We start from the raw sequence: 19,501 nt of genomic DNA, 5'->3' as shown, positions 1-19,501 counted from the left end.
AGTAGAAATAAATTAATTTCTTATAAATAACAATAATAAGCTTATGAGTAAGCGGTAAGTGATCAAGAACCACTCCAGTCTTGGTTAATTTTTTTTATAGTTTCTTATTGAAACAATAGGAAACTTATTTTCCTAACATTTCTTAAAGATAAGAGGAATCAAGAAGAATCAAGAGAATTCTTTTTCGTCCCCAAGAATCAAACAAATGCTGAAAAATTTTTATCAATGAAAATTTTTTCTTATGACAAAATTTCATACACTTTCTTATTGACTCAATACACGCTGTCTTATACTTCTTTTACCTCTTTTCACGTTAAAAGATTGTTTTACCTTATTTCTTTTTCTTTAAAAAAAAAAAAGGGAATATCTACTTTCCTTCTCATGGAAGAGGCAAGGAGACGTGGAAGTTCCTTTTAATTTTATAAGACCAAGACTAACCTGATCTATTGAATTTGGTTCTATCAGACCCTGCACCTGCATCAAATAAGACTGCAAGACACATAAATGTATCAAAACCCAATTGATCATGTTGTTTTTAGTAGTTCAATAGGTTAGTGACTGACATACCCTGATCAATTGAGTCATACTCTTCTCAGACCACACGTCTCCATTCTTCTCTTAACAACAAGGAAAGGATTACCCACCTTGCTATGACAATTATGAGAAGAGTATAGCTCTCTCAACCATTTCCATTGAAATGTCGAGGGGACATGGTCTGAGATAGCACTTGCCCACGCACCACGCACCACCGAGTGCAGTCTGACAATACCTGTACCGTCTACATATGAACTGTCTTCATACTTCTTACGAGTTGTACAATATATTGTCACAGAATCCACAACAAATCTCAAGTAATACATGGCGTAGATACTAAAGAAATTAGTTTACAACGGAACAGGTGATACACGGCTTTGGTCTTAGTGATCGATCAGCACACAAGATAAGTAAATCTAAACAAATATTCCTCCTCGATCAGCTGTGATCTGCTGAACCCTGTGTTGGGCCCAAGTTAGCATTTCGGATCGCACCTCGGAGTTCTGCTAAGAAATCAAACTGCCAAAACAGAAATGGTTAGAGATGATAATTTGAAGATCTAATATTTGTTTGAGAATAAGGTGGAAATGACGTACACGAAAATCTTAAAGCAAGGCCATTTTTACCTGATGAGAAAGTTTTGAATGCCCCCATGCGGATGAACTGGCTCCCGAATATATGACAGGCCTTTCTGGTGACATGAAAATCAAAATTTCTCATTAGTATAAAAAAGAATGGAACCAAGCTGCAAAAAGTTCTTTTCTTGGAATGACACCGTGGTGCAAAAGTCAGAAAACATGGGCTCCATTCCCTGTAATTTTCTACATATAAAGCATGCGATCATTGTTTGCCCGTTCATGATGTCTAACATCACTAAATTAATTATCCATGCCAACTTTCTTCTTTGAACACAAAGAAAATATGATTAAAGAGAAAAAGAATGAACATGGGGGCCCTGTGTGGATACAACTAGAAAAGTAAAGGAAAAAAAAAAGAAACAAAAGAAGCACAAAAAGCACATTGAAAAGTACGGAAAACATAGTCTATCACTTGCACTTATTAGCTTAATTTACCCATATATTGCATACTATCTTGATACTTCAAACTATCACTCATTAATATATCATAATAATAGGTTCAATATCTTCATATCCCTGTGAGGACATGTAGTATACATGCAAGAATGTCGGATAGCTACCTACCTGTATGTGTGCAGTTCAACTAGTAAGCACACATGAAAGGTAGCTAGAGTTTTGACAAAATACACACAGATAAACATGTCAAATCTAGGGCAATGACTTTTCTTTTGAGACTGGCATCTAGTGCCAACACCTACAACATCCAAAACCTTAAACAAACAGGGGTGCCAAGGCTTAGTGGGTAAAGTAAACAAAGAAGTAAATGCCGAAATGCTTTACACCATCAGGAATGAGTAACCACCATTTGATATAAAAGTATAATTGCTGTTGGAGTTCCATAAAGTATCACCTAACAATGTCTTTTGTAGACAAAAATTGCATTTGAAAATTTCATAGACCTGTGCAACATGCACGTCATTTTTGGTCTTTAAATAACATAGTTTTCCGCAAACCAATCCCTGGGAAATAAAATACTCACAACAACTTACAGAAATGAATTGAGACGTAGGAAGATGCAACTTTAATAATTGAGTGGAGTTCGTGAAAATGCAACTAATGAAATTGAAATAACATCGAGGACAAAGTCCTCTAATGTTCAACTCTAACCTAGAGAAATCAGCTTCTCCCAATCCGTGACAAGTAAAAACTAAGAAAGACATGCTTCACTTTGAGCTTAGGTAATGCAACTTGCTTTCAATAACAGAGACAAGGTAGGACAAGTAGCACCTACTTTCATGATTTGTTGGTCATAAAGAAGCTGGATGAAGTAAAAACAATGCAAAGAATATGGGAACATAGACTCATCAGGGGCTTCAGACATACAAAATCAGTCACTGGAACCATCAGGTCAAACAGTTAAACAAGATTAGGCAAATATTCATAGTATCGAGTACAAAGTAAATTCCATATTGACCATACACAAGACTTTTGAAATTGACTTCCATTGTAGATGAAACAAGAACATCTCCAGCTTAATCATAAATAATCCTCTACAAAAACTGAATGGCATAATACCAGCACCAAAACCGCAAAACTCTCTTGTTTTTTTCAGAGGTCCATGCAATTCTCAATTGATACAGAAGGTTTCAAATTTTAAAGGTATTAATGCATCTGAAGAACCATATAGCATAACACTTTAAAAAAAAAAAACAAAAAAAAAAAAAGCTTGCCTGACGAATCTAAAGAAGGACCATTACAAGAGTGCATAGCTACTGCCCAACCTGCAAAAACAAAAATAAAAAGCTTTACTCTTGGTAACATCACTACTTTTGAAGAAAATTAAAAAATCTGTAACTACTACATATTGCACAAGCAGCTCTCTTTTTGGAGAATAGTGTAAAAGCAAGAGTTAGAAGAATTACAAGAAAGAACGAAATTGATGTATCCATGGTGAAATTACAGATTAATAACTGTTATATGCACAAAAACTGCAATGCAAGGGCATACATACGGTCACTCATAAGCTGAGCAGCCTGACTGCTGCAACACCCATCTATTGATATTGACCCTGGCAGTGGGTTTCTATTGTGAAGATTGCTGCTACCAGCATCATCAGGAATGTCACTTGAGGAAGTAACTAGGCTCTTGTCCACCTCGTTGCCAGAAGAATGGTTGATTCTTTCAAAGCGATCTGGCCAAAAATCAGAAAAAGCCAACAGCAAACAAAGTAAACAGCAGGAGATATCTTGTGACATAAACCTGCATAAACAATCTAGGAATCTAAACAGCTCATGCCAACTCCTGTATCTTGAGAAAGGAGAGATTCTCCAGTTAGAGGTAGCTACAAAAAGCCCTATTCATGAGCAAACAAATAGGCAAATATGTTCAATCATCCTCCCTCATAGACTCCTGATGAAGGACACTGGTCCTTTGATGACATTTTCATGCATGTGATGACAAATAAATTTTAACTGGGATAAGTCTACATAGTAATAGTGCAGAGGATAACATATATGCACCTAGAGAGCTAGACCTTCCAGAAAGTCAGTGTGTTTCAAATCAGCATAGAAATTATTGTGACTTTGTCTAATAAGTCCTCTATAGAGCTAGAGTGTTCTAATATCTGTAGCATACATAAATATGTGGCATGTTATAAATTAAACTGGACAGAACTTCTCTTGCACATAGGAGTCAAATGCAGATCGAAGATACGGTCAACTTTCTAAGTCCCAATGCCCCAAGCATGATCTTCCACATGACCAATACTTGGCAAATAGCAAGCAGTTTATATCAGACTTTCAGAAATCCAGTAAATTCTGGGGTTTCCAGATCACCCATGCCAGATTAGATCCCTCTGGCAAATAGCAAGCAGTTTATATCAGACTTTCAGAAATCCAGTAAATTATGGGGTTTCCAGACCACCCATGCCAGATTAGATCCCTCTCACTTATGCATGCCATCCAAAGAGTGCAAAGAAGTTCAAAACATTAAAATTCACACAAAAAGGAAAGTAAAAGTCTAGATTACTATCAATTATGTTGATAAAAATAAAACAACAATACTTTCAACGAAACAATAAAATCTATTAAGACATATGCTTTCAACTAAACAACATCTAGATTCATTACAGCTGTAAGAATTTTTTTTAAGTATAAAAAAATCACCTCCAGACTTTTTCCTGTTGAGTGCACGGTTCCTGCAGTTTCATACATCAAAAAGTATAAGAAATTTGAAAAGAAACTTGAAAGGAATCAAAATTTTAGAGATCAATAGCTTTCCCAAGAAAATATTAATCATAATTACTAAGCATCGTCATCAACTCAGAAACAGGGAGAAGAGGTACCCAATTGATGAAGTTGCTCAATTTGGGTATTGTTAAGAGAGGAGGGGGGCGCTCCCCTGTGAAAGATGTGTGGAAGGGGAAAAAGGAAAAAAAAAACAAAAAACCCTTGTCGTTCCTAAAAACAAAGGTAGGCCACTTTCTGGTTTGGAGAGCTTTTAAATCTTTTGAGAAAATGATAGCTGAGGTGAACCACGGAGACTCCCTGTTTGAAGGAACCAAAAGTGTGGAATGAAGATTTTTAGACCATAAAAAGTAAATTTTGATCATAAATTTTTTGTAAATCAACTTAGGGCTATTTGAATAGAGGCCTCATTCTTGCCCCAAAAGATGTGAATCCAAGCTTCTGTTTTAAGGAATTGACTGTTCAGCAACAATGCAATTGCAAAATCCCATTCATGAGGACAAATATCTCATCCCATACTCTTGTCAGCATTACATATGTTATTAAAACAAGTGGTTGCCTGACCACTGAGGGTCCTCCTCACATCAATTTGGAAAATAGCACACATCAAGTTGCCATAGATTCAAATGCATCCACTATCAGATGAAATACTTTCGAAAAAAGTTAAATTGCAGACTTGGCTCCACATTTCTGTATCAAAATATAAAAAATCAAAGCTATTCAAAATATAAGAATATCAAAAATCAATTTCGCATTTCCCAGAGGTCGTCAAAGATCTTCAAGACGGGAGCAGATTATTCTTTTTGTCATTTGCAAATGAGAAATGTGCACAGAGCTTCCACACAAACAGTTCAAAAAAGGAAATCAATCACTTACATATGCCTTGGGGTCAACAGTATATGTGCATGTTTCAGTTTCATGACAGACATTGAGCAAACTGTCACGGAACTGGACTTTTTTAGTTATACTAGAGCCAGGGTTCAGGTGAGAGAAGACATTGTTTTCCTCAAGGTAACTGCAATCCTTGGTTCAAAACATATCACTTCCCATAATGATCATTGAAGAACAATGCCAATGGGTGAAAGTCCCAAGATAAAATTATGTGAAGCAACAAGATGATCAAAACTAGAGATATACTCAAAATCACAGGAGTCAGCAATCTCAGACCAGACAAATCTGGCAGGCAGTTGGCAGCCCATTTTAGGAAGCTGATGCTAATTTTTGCACTAATGAAGATTTAAATCTGGGAATTATTAACTCATTGCCAGCAATGAAGGCCCTCTGATGCTATCATAATGGATCCAGTCAATGCTGATACACAGTCAGATACACCTTTAAACTCACTTCATAGTCACATGAAATCCCATTCAAATGCAGTCCAATCACAAGTTATTGTTGGCTGTATGCCTTCTCAGCAAAGTTGCTACCTACTCAATAGGTGTCAGACAGTCCTAATCTGCACCTGACACACATCCGCAGCCTTTGGCTGCCAGTGAGGAGACAGTCTCAACTCTTAATTACTGCAGATCAAATCATGATAATTTTAGATTTGTGTAATTTCTAATGAGATTATTAGGCAAATTGAATCCACCTGTGGACTATGAATACCATTCTACCTGAATCAAACAACCAGCTATCTAACAATCTATCTGTATGCCATCCTGATCATGAAGCTAAGTGACAAGCCTTTTGATGCCACTAAAGCCTTCAGGCCCACAAATTCTATCAAGGATCTCTTCAGCATACAATGCTAAATCCATCTTCCCCTCCACTTCTGTTTCTTTTTCCTTTATTATTTAGTGAAATCAAAAGGGCAATCCCTCTGTTGCCTTTGCAACGAATACTTAAGCCAATATCTATTGTGAAGTTGGGTCCAAGGTTCATCCCAAAATGACTAACCATCTTAGGAAACTTATTTTCCAACTTTTTTTTTTTTTATGAAGATGCATATTTATTTAAAAGAAGGAAAAGAAAACTACAAAAGTGGAGGGAGCAAATCTTTTACAACGAGAGATTGCAGGAAAGCTCCCTCCTTGGCAAGCACATCTGCTGCCGAATTAGCAAATCTCGGGATGTGAGACCAAATACAAGAAAAGGAAGATACAAAATCCAAAATCTCCTGGAATACGTCCCAGTGCCTCCATGGGGGAGAAGAATTGCGTTGGCACCAACCAATCACCACCTTGGAGTCCCCTTCAATGTGAATAGGCCCACTAAATTTGTCTTTGAACACCCGCAATCCATTAAGAAGGCCATGTAATTCCGCCAACATTGAGTCGGATATGCCAAAGGGACCAGCATAGGAAAAACATTGATTCCCAGTTGAGTCTGAAATGACGCCCCCAAATCCCGCGATCCCAGGATTACCAAGAGCAGATCCATCAAAGTTCAGTTTTAGGTAGCCAGTTTCCGGAGGGGTCCATTCCTGCATAACTGGGATTTTGGCTCCAATGTGCATCCTCGCCAAATTGCTCCAGTTGTCTCGAATGTCAGTGCCTTTGAAAGAGGAGAGGGGTTTTTCTTTCAATGTCACTCTGTCAACAACTCTAGCCTCAGATTCGCTTTTAGCATCAAATCGCCTTCTATTCCGCTCATTCCAAAGCCCCCATGGAACGAAGCTAGCACAAGCTGAGATAATCAATTTACCGAGGCCAGGAAGAGGATATCCCAAGATCGACTTGCAAAAGCTTATCAGGTCGACATCAATACAAAATTGAATCTCCAATTTGCTTAAAACAGAGGACCACACAGTCCATGAGAACTGGTACTGAAGAAGAATATGACTGGTGGATTCATCTTCATCGTGACAGAAAGGGCATAATGGATCTATAGATGGGTGACCTCTTCTTCTGAGCACATCAACCACGAGAATTTTACCTTGACAAGCACTCCACATGAAAAATTTTACCTTAGGGAGGGCACATAGATTCCAGACGAAGTTGATGTCATGCTCCCTTTGCGTCGGATCCCAACCGTTAATGTATCTATATGCTGAAGCAACTGAGAATTTCCCACTTTTGTCAAGCCACCAAATGAGTTTGTCTTCATTGGAAGGCCAAATTTTGACATGATTCAAAGCATCTAAAAGGCTGCTGGCTTCCATGGCCTCCATGTCTGATAAACCCCTTCGGGGGTGTAGGTTCACATTCCCTCCCTCAAAAGCATCTGCAACTGTAATTTCCTTGTGAGTGGAGAGAAGGAAAAGAGTGCTGAAAGAGTTCTGTAAAGGTGCTTGTCCTGTCCACCAGTCATCCCAGAATTTAAGAGTTCTGCCATTACCCACAAAAAATCTACAGGCTGATGAGAAATCCTGAAGAAGCAAAAAAATAGATCTCCATATTGAGGATAGTCCTCTCCGGTTTCCTCCAGCCATCCACCATGGCATATTCCAACCCAACTTGACGTGAACCATATCCTTCCAAAGATTGGAGGAATTTGTGTTGTACTTCCAAATCCATTTAAGCAATAAGGCTTTGTTCATTTCTTTTGATTTCCGAATCCCTAATCCTCCCAATCTTTTAGGTAAGCAGACTTCATTCCATTTGACCAAATGATATTTGAAAGAGTCACTTGATCCTCTCCATAGGAATCTTCTTTTCATTTTATCTATGGCTTTGCAAATTGAGGATGGGAAAGGCATAAAAGATAGAGCATAGTTTGGGATGTCAGCAATACAAGATTTAAGGAGAATTAGTCTGCCTGCCTTACTAAGTAAACGCCTCTTCCAACTGGCTAACCTGGATTCAATCTTTTCAACCACTGGGATCCACAGACTTTGGGAAATACGCCCATGAAACAGAGGAAGACCAAGATACTTCACTGGAAGCGTGCCGTAGAGCATCCAAATAAATTTGCCATCTCTTCAAGGTCTTCTAGGCTCACATTAAAACCTATGAGAGAGGTCTTCCTCCAGTTAACTTTCTGACCTGATGCAATTTCAAAGAGCCCTAAATACTGCTTTTATCCTCCTAGCAGTATCCATATCACCGGTGCCAAATATTATGGTATCATCCGCATAATGCAAAATCGGTATATTGAAGGCCAGCTGAGAGCTGGTTGGGGAGAGCCATCCAAGGTCAACCGCCGAATAGAACATAGCTGAGAGAAATTCTGCTACTATGTTAAATAAAAGTGGGGATGAAGTGTCACCTTGTCTTATCCCCCTCGTACCTTTAAAATAACCGCATACCGAACCATTGAGGATCAAGGAGCAGGTTGCTGAGCCCAACACAGCTTCTTATCCAAAAACGCCATTTCTCTTCAAATCCCATTTTTTCCGTTGTTTCATTCAGCAGGGTCCAGTTAACGCGGTCAAAGGCTTTTTCGAGATCGATCTTGAGGGCAATTCTCAACTCCTGGTTACGCTTGAAGTGATCCATAAGCTCGTGTGCAGCCATTGCGGAGTCTAAAATTTCTCTTCCCTTGAGGAAAGCGCCATGTCCTTTGTGGATGACAAGAGGAAGCAAAATCTTCAAACGGTGCGCTAGGAGTCTTGCAATAATTTTGTATGCACTCGAAACCAAACTGATAGGGCGGAAATCTTTTGGTTTTCCACAGTTGTTTTCTTTGGGACCAGAGTGATAAAAGATGCAACGATGCTACGGAATGTTATGCCATTTCTGTAAAAACCTCCGATCATATCATTGATATCTTCCTTAATCTTGGGCCAAAACTTTTTCAAAAAATCTCCATTAAATCCATCAGGACCCAGGGCTCTGTTGCTTTCCATGCCCAATATTGCCTGCTCAATTTCTTCAGACGAGAAAGGGGATTCAAGAAGTGAGGCGGTTGTTGTGGAGATTCGGGAGAAATTGATGTGCTGAAACCTCGGCCTGTTGGTACACTCCTCTGAATATAAACCTGTAAAAAACTGAACCAACTCGTTAGTAATTGAGGTCCGACACGATGTTACCTCTTGTTGATGCATAATGAGGTAATTCGGTTGGATCTCCTTTTTGCCGAGGTAATGGCATGAAAAAACTTTGTATTTGCATCTCCCTCCTTTAACCATCTAAACCTGGCACGTTGCTTCCACCGGATCCTCTCTTGGTGCAGGATAGTTTTTAGCTTATTGTTTAAAGAGCTTTGGCATGAGACTTCATCAGAATTTAAGTGTCTATGTTCCTCCACCAGGTCTAGTGCCTCAATCTGAGAGATAAGAGATCCTTTCTCAGCTAATAGAGAAGTATGTCTACTCTTGGCCCACTCTTTAATTTTCTCTTTTAAGTACCGCAACTTTAGAGGGAACGCCCACTCCCTTCTACCAAGGTTTGGCTCCGCATCCCACCAATCATTGATAAGTTTTTCAAAATTTCCCTCCATTAGCCAAGAATTTTCAAATCGGAAAGGCGAGGGTCCCCATTTTTCAAATGTGGTAGTCAACAGAATAGGCCAATGATCAGATCCCACCTTATTGAGGACTCTACCTGTGACGTTCTCACACATCTGCATCCATTCATGAGAGGCCAAGAATCGGTCTAGTTTTGATAGAATTGGTTGCTGTTGTTCATTTGACCACGTGTAGTTCTTCCCAGATAGGGGAAACTCATCCAGCCCACACCCCCCAATAAAATCAGAGAAGCCTTGCATAGAGGCCGAAATTCAGACTGCTGGAGGCATATTTTCATGACAATATCTGATAGCGTTGAAATCTCCTGCAAAGATCCACGGGAGATTCCAATTCTGCTTAAGAGTATTAAGTTCCTCCCAAAAAGAGTTCCGATCTCTGTGTCTGGTCGGACCATATACTCCTCCCACACACCAGAGTTTCTCGGAGGAGAGATCATGAAATTGAATACCCAATGAATATTGCCCCTTAATGATGTTGATAGAGTCAAAGAGAGTCGAGTCCCATGCTAGAAGAATACCTCCAGCTTCCCACTTAATTAAGGGACACGACCAGAGCTCTTTTGCGATGGCATCAATCATTTCTTGGCATTTGGTTTCTTGGAGGATTATTATACAAGCCTTGAATTGAGCGAGGAAGCTTGATATCATGCCGCGCTTCCGGGCGGCGCCAATACCTCTGACATTCCAAGAGAGCAAAATCATTTACTATCTCGGTTTTTTACTCCTGATGTGATTGTGTCTCCCGGTAACTAACCCTTGTAAACAACCCCCAATATGCTTGCCAATCTCATCATATTTTGCCATATTTCATCATCATATTTATGACTTTGAACTTGGAGGGCCTTCACCAAACGAGCAGATCTATTATTTGGAGTGGGAGATGTTTTAACCATGCCCATCTTCTTAGCCAGTCTGTTAGATTGCCTCCTCTGTAGGGTGGTTTCCACTTGTCTTCTTCTTCCTCTGTTTTTGGTCAATTTGAACTTCACTCCACCCTCTCCACTTATTTTCCAACTAATAAACTCAACATATTTGTTCTCACTAATCCATGTGGGATTATTCCTTAACACTCCCCCTCACGTGTAGACCCTCTGGGTTCTTACATGTAGATAATTTGGGTGGAGGCTCACATACGAGTACCTGCTCTAATACCATGTGAAGTAAGGTCAAAGGCCTATCCCAAAATGACTAGCCATCTTAGGAAACCTATTTTCCAACTAATAAACTCAACATATTTGTTCTCACTAATCCATGTGGAACTATTCTTTAACATCTACAAAGGAAAAATAACTTATAAATACCTCTCCCACCCCTCTTTGAGGATTTTTACACGGAATCATAAACATGGCAATGAACGCCTCCTTCATTGAATTCTTTTTCTGAAAATTTCTTTACTGCATTGATACTCAAAAAGAAAGGTGATGCCTAGGTGATCTTCAGCCAACTAGTTTGGTTCAAGTTCACATAAAAAATTAGCCAAGGTTCCATCAACTAGGTCAAAAAGAGGTTCTTCCATCTGTCAGAAGTGGTTATCGAAGATCTTTTATCAAGGGAAAGTAAATTCCTGATTCTGTCCTCATTGTCCATACTCATTCAAGAAGAGTTAAAGGCTTAAAATCATTGAATTTAAACCTAAGAATGATATTTCTAAGAGAGAGGCAACTGAAGTGAGCAATATTTGGAATGCACTTGAAAGCTTCTATGTTAGAGGGTTAGCCAACAATTTGTCGGTTTCAAAGAGACATTCTTCTGGAACATATACAGTTGCCTCCCAATATGCTAACTTGCTAGGCTGTAACCTCATGACTACGCCACCAATGGCAATCATCAAGGTTATTTACGGACCTCCCAAAGTAGCACATTTCATTGGACAGGTGAACATGGTAATATACTCACAATTGATCAATTAAATAAGACAAGTCAGGCCATTGATAATTGATTCTGTAAGTTAAGCAATGAAGAAGAGGAATAAGTTGGCCATCTTCTTCATGATGATCATATGCTTGGCTTGGTCAAACTCATTCACTTAGTAAACGAAGTCAGTAACTAAAGTAAATATAGTAACAATTAATAGCCTTCATATAGAAACAATTAACACATGAGGCCAGAGAATGTAAGTTCCATACACATGCAACAAGCAAGACCTCTGAAAGTACATAAAAATTAGCGAACTTTCAATGCACAACAGAGTAATAACTGTCACACAGTCACAGTAGGTAACTGTTAAGTGGTGAAATGCAGCCACTGAAGCAGAGCTCTAGACCGCAGTTTTCAACTGCGTTTTAGAATTCTTCTAAATGGTGATGGTTCTTTAGATCAGTAGATGTACAAAAAGCAGACTTCTATCTAAAAGAAACGAAGGAGCAACCACCAAACTCAGCAGCAATTAAATAAATAACCTCTAAGATCAAAGAACATAAACGAAATTCCAAAATATGATCAGCAAAACCTCGAAACACGAGAGACAAAAGAAAGATATAAACCTCAAAACAGATCAGTTCATAAAAAATTGACGAAAACAGGACAACCAAATGAAAAAATAAAAAGGAAAAGGAATTAAGACGCTGACGAGGAGAGAATAAGAGATTGCCTTTGTGAAGGAGGAGCGTATCGCCTGCCGACAGTGTCCGAGGGGTTCTCAAGCATCTCTGCGAAGGGGAAAGGACGAGAGAACGTGCCCTAGGTAAGCGTATTGGACACAACGCAGCGACTACCCGGCCTTTGCCAGCCTTCAGCAAACCATCATGGTGTACCTGGATTCCTTCCTCCTAGAGAGTCACAGACGAGACAACCACCCGCTCTAGATCCACTTGGTAAAGCCTATGCAAAGGGGAAGTTAACCGAGTTGAAGCCAACGACGTCGCCTCGGGACCCCGCCCGGTTGAAGTGAGAGAGAATCTCTCTTGCTGTGGCCTTCATTTACACCCTTCCAAGTATATATTGATTTAGCTAAGGTTATTTTTATTATTGAAATTTATCATGAACAAAGAGTTGAAGAATCCTAAAGGCAAAGATTAAGTTATTGTTTGTAGATAGAAGATAATTAGCTTTGTTGATATATAAGTGTTTGATACATGGCTCATGATTTAGAAGGGGAAAATATTTGAATATTTATTATTTATAATTTTATACACACACTTAAGTTAATCTACCATAAACCATTTTCCCAATTGTTCTTTACCCTCTTCAAAAAGGGGTATTAAAAAAATAAACAATACATGATAGGGGCACAAGGCCCTTGGTCTCTCCTCCTCTACATATTGTGTAAGCAACATTTATACTATTACTTTACTAGAAATACACACACAAAAAAAAGGCTAAGGTTGAATGATTTCGCCAAATACATTAAAAATATCAAGCGCTCAAAAGAGAAAAATATAAGATGAGAATTGGGATAAGTTGCTTCCATTAACTTGTTAGATCTACTCCAATTACAATGGAGCTATTTACACGGGTGGGGAGATGATATCCATTCGTGCTCTCTTTTAATTGGTGGAGAGCCGTTTGTTTAGTGATCCACAAGACTATAAATTCCAACCTAATATCTATCTTTGCAATTCCTAACTTTTACTAGAATAGGCCACATAGAGTTAATTTATCTATATCTATTTATACTATGAATTGTAAGCAATTAGGGCGAGCTTTTTCAGCAAAACTCTCATTGCCTTTTTGCCCCTAGCTGTGTCTCATACAAACTTGACATTACAAAGGTATCCGGTAAGTATCATGGTTGCTCCCCAAAGCAACAAAACCGCCACAATTGTTATTACTAGTACATATTTTTTTTCTCTCATGCCCTAGCAATTCACCTTGGATCATTGATTCTGGAGCCTTTGAGTAACTCATGAGTAAAACTTAAAATTTGTCCTTGGTGACACTATGTACTTTAGACCGCTTTACCATTATTACAGATGGATCCCAAACAAGGATTCAGGGTACCAGTACATCCACTATTTCACCATCATTTTTACTTTCTAATATTTTGTTTCTCCCTCAATTTCCACTAATTCTTATGTCAATGAGTCAGTTGACCAAAAGACTAAATTGTTTTGTTACCTTTTTCCATTTCATTGTGTGTTTTAGGACATCAAGACAAAATCGGTGATTGGTGGTGGCCATGAGAGAGGGGATATTTACTATATGGACCCTACTACATTGATAGCAGTAGTAGCAACAACAACAAAATAGGCTTCCAAATAGCATAAAAGGTTTTGTCATCCTACATTAGCAAATGTTAAAAGACACCCAAGAGTGTAGGGGTGGCATGGCTAATAAATAAGGAGAACTTTCATAGAGATGGCATACTGTTAAAATGGGAGAAGGTATTTCCCAAAACAAGTTAATTTCATTCAATTGAACACAACATATTTATACAAATTCGGTGTCTCCAATCATGCCTTAAATCACACCTTCAATTAGGCCTACAATCACGCCATAGTAAACTTTTTCGTTTTGATTCTATGAAAGATTTCCTCATATGAAAGAAAGCTCAGACAGCTCACGCTAACACTCCCCCTCAAGTTAGTGTGTATAGATATCTGATGCCCAACTTGCCAAGTGAGTTGTATAAATTCTTGATGCAATATGCCATATATCCACTCTTCTTGAGCACTCTATCGAGTGCGATCAGCGGAAGTCTATTTGTAAGATCCGATTCGGATGTTTGATTTGGTCCGATTCGGTAATTCGGTTCGATCAAGTTTGGTTCGAGTCAAATCTGGTCTAATTGTCTTCTTCGTCGAGAGCACTTCTGAACCGTGCTCCCAAGACAAACCATAGATTAATTCGAGACAATCTTCAGTGACGGGTGACGACATAGCGACTTCAGTGACGACAAAACATCTTCGATTTTGTGGTCACAACAAAGTGTGTTCGGTAATGTGGTGACGACAGAGCGTCTTCGGTCACGGTGATGACAGAACATCTTTGGTCACAGCAACTACAGAGCAGACCTGCTCTATTCTTTTCCCATTTTTTTTCTTTCCCTCTCTTCTGTTGATCCTTGTCGGGGTGTTTGCCCTCTCTTCAATGGAGTGACTTCAGCGCTTGCTCAAGCACCGCCATGTCCCTGAGGCCAGCCTCTTCTTCCCCTTTCTCTGGCATTTTTGGAGAAGCAACCATTAAAAAACGAATTTTTTTGCAAGATATCGTCCGTCGTCGTTAGCGAGGACCTTCACCAAAAGCTTCTTAGCCTCTCTGATTTTGCCATCTAGCCAATTGCGTCCACTTAGGTAGGTTAGGCACGGTACCGCAGGAAGTTGTCCATCAACTTCCATCCACACCTAGTTGGGCACCACGTTCTACACCTCGGCAATACCTTTTGTAAACCCAGGATCCTCACATTGATACCTCCCATCTGGTCCAATTCCAAAACCTTTGGGATCAGCAAAAACATTCTCAAGCAATTGGCTCCGTGCAGGATGAGGGTTTGCATCAGCGTACCCTACTGCTTCTTCAATAATCTCGTCAATCTTCTTTTCAATACCCTTTAATTCAAATTATTTGGCTAGATTGTTCTCAGTGAGATACTTCTTCAAGGCCACAATGGGAGCCCTCACAGCTAGATTGTTCTCAGTGAGATACTCCACCAAAGTTGGTCTCTCCCCTCTTCTTGCTTTCTCAATAGATTCCTCCCTGATCCTTAATACATCCATGCCATCTACATGCACTCCAGGCATATCAAAAGCAACGCCTTTCTTCCAAATTTGCGGATCTGAAGTCGCCCTCAAGTGCGACATCCCAATTGCCCACAAATTGTTCTCCACAACAAAGACAATAGGCAACTTCCACAGACCCACCATGTTCAGACACTCAAAGAATTGACCATTGTTGCAGGTCCCGTCCCCAAAAAATGCCAAAGTCACGTCATCACAAGCCTCTTTGAGAACCTCCCGCCGGTACGTTGAAGTAAATGCGGTGCCAGTGGCCATGGGAATGCCTTCTCTGATGAAGGTAAATCCCCCGAGGAGATTGTGCTCTTTGTCGAACATGTGCATTGACCCACCCTGGCCCCGACAGCATCTAGTAGTATTCCCAAAGAGCTCGTTCATCACAGCGCGCACTGAGACCCCCTTGCTGAGCGCATGCATGTGATCTCTATAAGTGCTCACGATAGAGTCTTCTTTCTTCAGCAGCTTAATGAATCCAGTGGAGACGGCCTCTTGCCCATTGTAAAGATGAACAAATCTGAACATTTTCCCAGTTTAATACATTTGGGCGCACATGTCTTCAAAAGAACGACCCAAAACCATGTCCTCATAGAGCACCAATCCTTCTTCCCTCGTAACGAGCAGATTAGATTTAGCCTTCTTTTGCTTGACGACCTCCGAGACGGGGACAACGGAGCATCCACGGGAGGAAGAGGAAGATCGGCGTCGTCCTTCGACAACTCTAACCGACAAACCGGGCACGAGTTCCTTGCATCAAGCCACGAAACGGTACCATCGCCATAATAGACGTGCTCGCACGACAACTTCTTTCCTTTCTCACCCACCAAAATCCCTTCTTTGCAGATTGTGCAGACGTAATTCTCGCCCTCTTCGATCTCTATTGTCGGAAGCACCGCCACGGCAGATCTAGCCACCGGTGGAGCCCTCCGCCAGGACTCACCGTCATTCTCAGCCATATTCAGTAGAAACACTTTGTATCCTGCTATGTCCAGGTAATCATCGGGGTTCCAGACGTACCGGTTGGATCCTTCCGGCATCTCCACGTGCAACTCGATCAAGTTGTCCTCCAAACCTTGAAGCATCTACCACCAGTCCAGATCCAGCCTTCGTCGCCCCGCGGTGCGACCTCGTGTGAAGTCTCTGATTCTCCACAACAACAGATCTCGGTGCTGCCTCCGGCTCCGCGTCCATTCCCTGATTTGGAATCGGGTCCGAAGCAGGAAGCATTACGTAGTCATCCCCGAAATGTCACAATATCTTGATAAAATCTCTGGGTTATTAACCCGTTCTGATACCATGTTAAAATGGGAGAAGTTATTTCCCAAAACAAGTTAATTTCATTCAATTGAACACAACATATTTATACAAATTTGGTGTCTCCAATCATGCCTTAAATCACACCTTCAATTATGCCTACAATCACACCATATTAGACTTTTTCATTTTGATTCTATGGAAGATTTCCTCATATGGAAGATTTCCTCATATGAAAGAAAGCTCAGACAGCTCACGCCAACACATACAATTGTAATTATCCATGATGGTGTATGTCTCTTACGTCTTTTTTTTTTTTAAGCATGTAGCCCTAAAGGCATTGTAGTTATTATAAACACCTTCACACAACTATAAATACAACCTTAAGGCTTGGGGTAGAGCATTCAAGCCTCTTTCTCTTGGATCAATTTCGTCCTTACACCTCTCTATCTTTTATTCTTTTTTCTCCCCCTTGCTTTCTTCTCTCCTCTCTCCCAAGAGTTAGAGTTCCTCTCTTCCCTCCTTCCCTTGAGATCTCTTGTGTTTATGTGTTGTCCCTAGAAATGAATATGGTATCAGAGTAGGAAAAGATCTAACATGGAAAAGGAGAAGAAGATAGAAAAGAAAGGGAAGAAGAAGAAAAAAATCAGAGGAGTTTATCATTTTTTTCCTTGTCTTCTTTCCTAATTCCTATTTTTCATTGAATGTTTCACTCTTTTACCGTATTTTTCATATAAAAAATTATATACCATTGGAAATATCATTGAGTCTAGTTTCCAACTCAAAAAGAATCATTGAAATCATATTTTTTCTAAACAACGGAATTGACATCCGAAGTAGCACAGGTCAAGCAAGAAAAAAATTTTATGTAGCAATAAGAAGCCTAAATTTCTTGAATGGTTTAAACCAACATTACTAAGGATTTATATTGAGAATTATATCTCAAAAGAAAGCTATGTGAGTCTACTTTCTATCCCAATAAACTGTTTCAAAATTTGATCTTTCTAGAGAGAGATATCCACATTGGTAGAATCAAAGGTCATGATGGTATCATGTTGGATGCGAAAATATGAATTTAAGCTGAATATTTTGTTTCACTTTTTGAGTTGCTAATGTTGGTTAAGTTTCCTATTTTTTTTCAAAATCTTGTCAAGATTTTACCAACTTGGGTATCTTTCCTTCATTAAAATATTTTTTCTTTGATCTCACATCATATTAATATCCTTAAGAGAAGTCTTTTCCCATTATAAGTTTAGTTTCCTTTTTTATAAAGTCTAAAATTTTTTAAATATAAAGTCTTATTTCCTCATTCTAAATTCAAAAAATATTAATGTCTTAAATCTCCCTTATTCTAGAATTTATCTCTTGAATATTTTATTTCCAAATTGGTCAAGGTGTGTTAAAAGAAAATTACCTTATATGAGAAGTTTATTTTTAGAAAATTTCCATCATTATGTTCCATCTCAAAACTTTCTTAGTGAATTCAGTTTTTTAAAATTTTCTCAATCATCATGTTTATAGAGGAATTAATTTTTTTATCTCCCTCTTGAGTCAAACCTGATATCTTTTTATCCATTTAATGGTCTAAAAGTGTCTCCTTCTTACTTGGAAGTATGAAGAGCTTTATTGTGTGCCTCCTTCCTTTTTAAGTATGAGATCTTTTTACTCACACCCTTAATTCTTTAAAATACTTGTTAAGTTGTAGAGCCTAATTAACGCCTTAAACTAAGTTGGTACGGGGGTTCGGTGTTCGGGCGCAAAACCCTGCCAGATCCATAATATATTGAATGTTGTTTCATTAAGGGTAGTTTGGAGATTTCACACTTGTAATTTGGTTGCCCTAATTTTCTCTTTATATTTGGGGGTGTCGTTGGTAGGGTTTGATCACCCCAGAGTATTATCATCGGAGCAACATTATCTATTGCGGCCGAAGAGGTTAGAGAAACGATTTCTCTTGTAAAATATTTTATCTTTATAGTGGACTACTGTAGTGGCGGAAGACAGGACGTAGTCTCACTTTGAGGCAAACTTGTATAAATCTTGTTGTTTATTCTCGTACTTGCTTTTTCCTTCTTCCGCATATGTTATTATTGTTCTCGTTAGTTTGGAATTAGGGTGTCTAATTCATAACAATACTTTCTTCAATTTGTTTTTGTTAAAATCACTTCAAAGCAATGCCTATAGACCCACTACCTAAAAAGTATAGCAGTGTGCCCAACGTTCAACTTGAGTCAAGTTTTTTTATCCTTCACCTAAGTGGTGTTTTTTTGTTTAAGATACCCTTGGAAAGTGAGTATTTTCTTTTTTGTGCCCTAAAGTTGGCTTATGTTTTCGCCTTTGCAATTGAGTAGAGTGTTTCAGACTATGACCGTTTTAACTGGTGTATGGAGTAGTGTCATATGGCTAGGAGTGATTTTTCTTCTATCACCATTATGTTGTGTAAGTTGGGTCTCTTTGTAAGAACAAGTATAAGCAAAAATACAGAAAAAGGTAACCAATAATAAAAAAATTCACGTGTTGTGGTAATTAAGTTTTATGTGGCTAGAATATCCAAGTAAGGGAGAGAACAAGATGAGAACGAGATGAAGACTACAACGCAAGATTTGAATAGGAAGAAAATGATTTAAAGAAAGGCAATCAAAATTTCTTTCTCAATCCATACAAGATAAAAGTTTATTTTCAAGCATACAAGTTTCTTGACCAAGGTTATTTGCAAAGTGAAGTTACAAACACCATCTTGAAGGGAAATATTAAAAAACACCCATGTGTGTAGGTGGCATGGCTAGTAAATAAGGAGAAGTTTCATAGAGATAATATAGATTTATAATTATCCATGACGGTATATGTCTCTTATGTCTTTTTTCTTTTGAAG

At 38.9% G+C, this 19,501-nt stretch overlaps 1 protein-coding gene and 1 pseudogene across 1 annotated transcript; both read right to left on the bottom strand.

Annotated features, from left to right (window-relative positions):
* Positions 1–671: 671 nt before the first annotated feature.
* Positions 672–12,591, bottom strand: LOC137963731 (uncharacterized). The gene is made up of 6 exons (XM_068810903.1): positions 12,297–12,591; positions 4,277–4,308; positions 3,124–3,303; positions 2,843–2,893; positions 1,161–1,225; positions 672–1,053 (listed from the first exon to the last, which is right to left on the bottom strand). Exons 1-6 carry the CDS (start codon positions 12,350–12,352, stop codon positions 973–975), a joined length of 465 nt encoding a protein of 154 aa, XP_068667004.1. The 5' UTR covers positions 12,353–12,591; the 3' UTR covers positions 672–972.
* Positions 12,592–15,006: 2,415 nt separating this feature from the next.
* Positions 15,007–16,602, bottom strand: LOC137963323 (pyruvate dehydrogenase E1 component subunit alpha-3, chloroplastic-like; annotated as a pseudogene).
* Between the last annotated feature and the right edge of the window lie 2,899 nt (positions 16,603–19,501).

The sequence above is a fragment of the Aristolochia californica genome, unplaced genomic scaffold, assembly GCF_029961685.1.
Source record: "Aristolochia californica isolate CCGP_79_NKW_82.1479 unplaced genomic scaffold, dmAriCali1.0.hap1 SCAF_4, whole genome shotgun sequence".
Classification (NCBI taxonomy): Eukaryota; Viridiplantae; Streptophyta; class Magnoliopsida; order Piperales; family Aristolochiaceae; genus Aristolochia; species Aristolochia californica.
The sequence above is the reverse complement of the archived record's forward strand: the minus strand, read 5'-3'. Positions and strand labels throughout refer to the sequence as shown.

Bases quoted from the DNA above. Each gene is read 5' to 3' on its own strand.
- LOC137963731 (XM_068810903.1), bottom strand. From the start codon at position 12,352: ATGCTTGAGAACCCCTCGGACACTGTCGGCAGGCGATACGCTCCTCCT. The intron at 4,309-12,296 runs GCAATCTCTTAT...ATGAAACTGCAG, and splicing joins TACGCTCCTCCTTCACAAAG to GAACCGTGCACTCAACAGGA. The intron at 1,054-1,160 runs GTAAAAATGGCC...CTGTTTTGGCAG, and splicing joins ATTCAAAACTTTCTCATCAG to TTTGATTTCTTAGCAGAACT.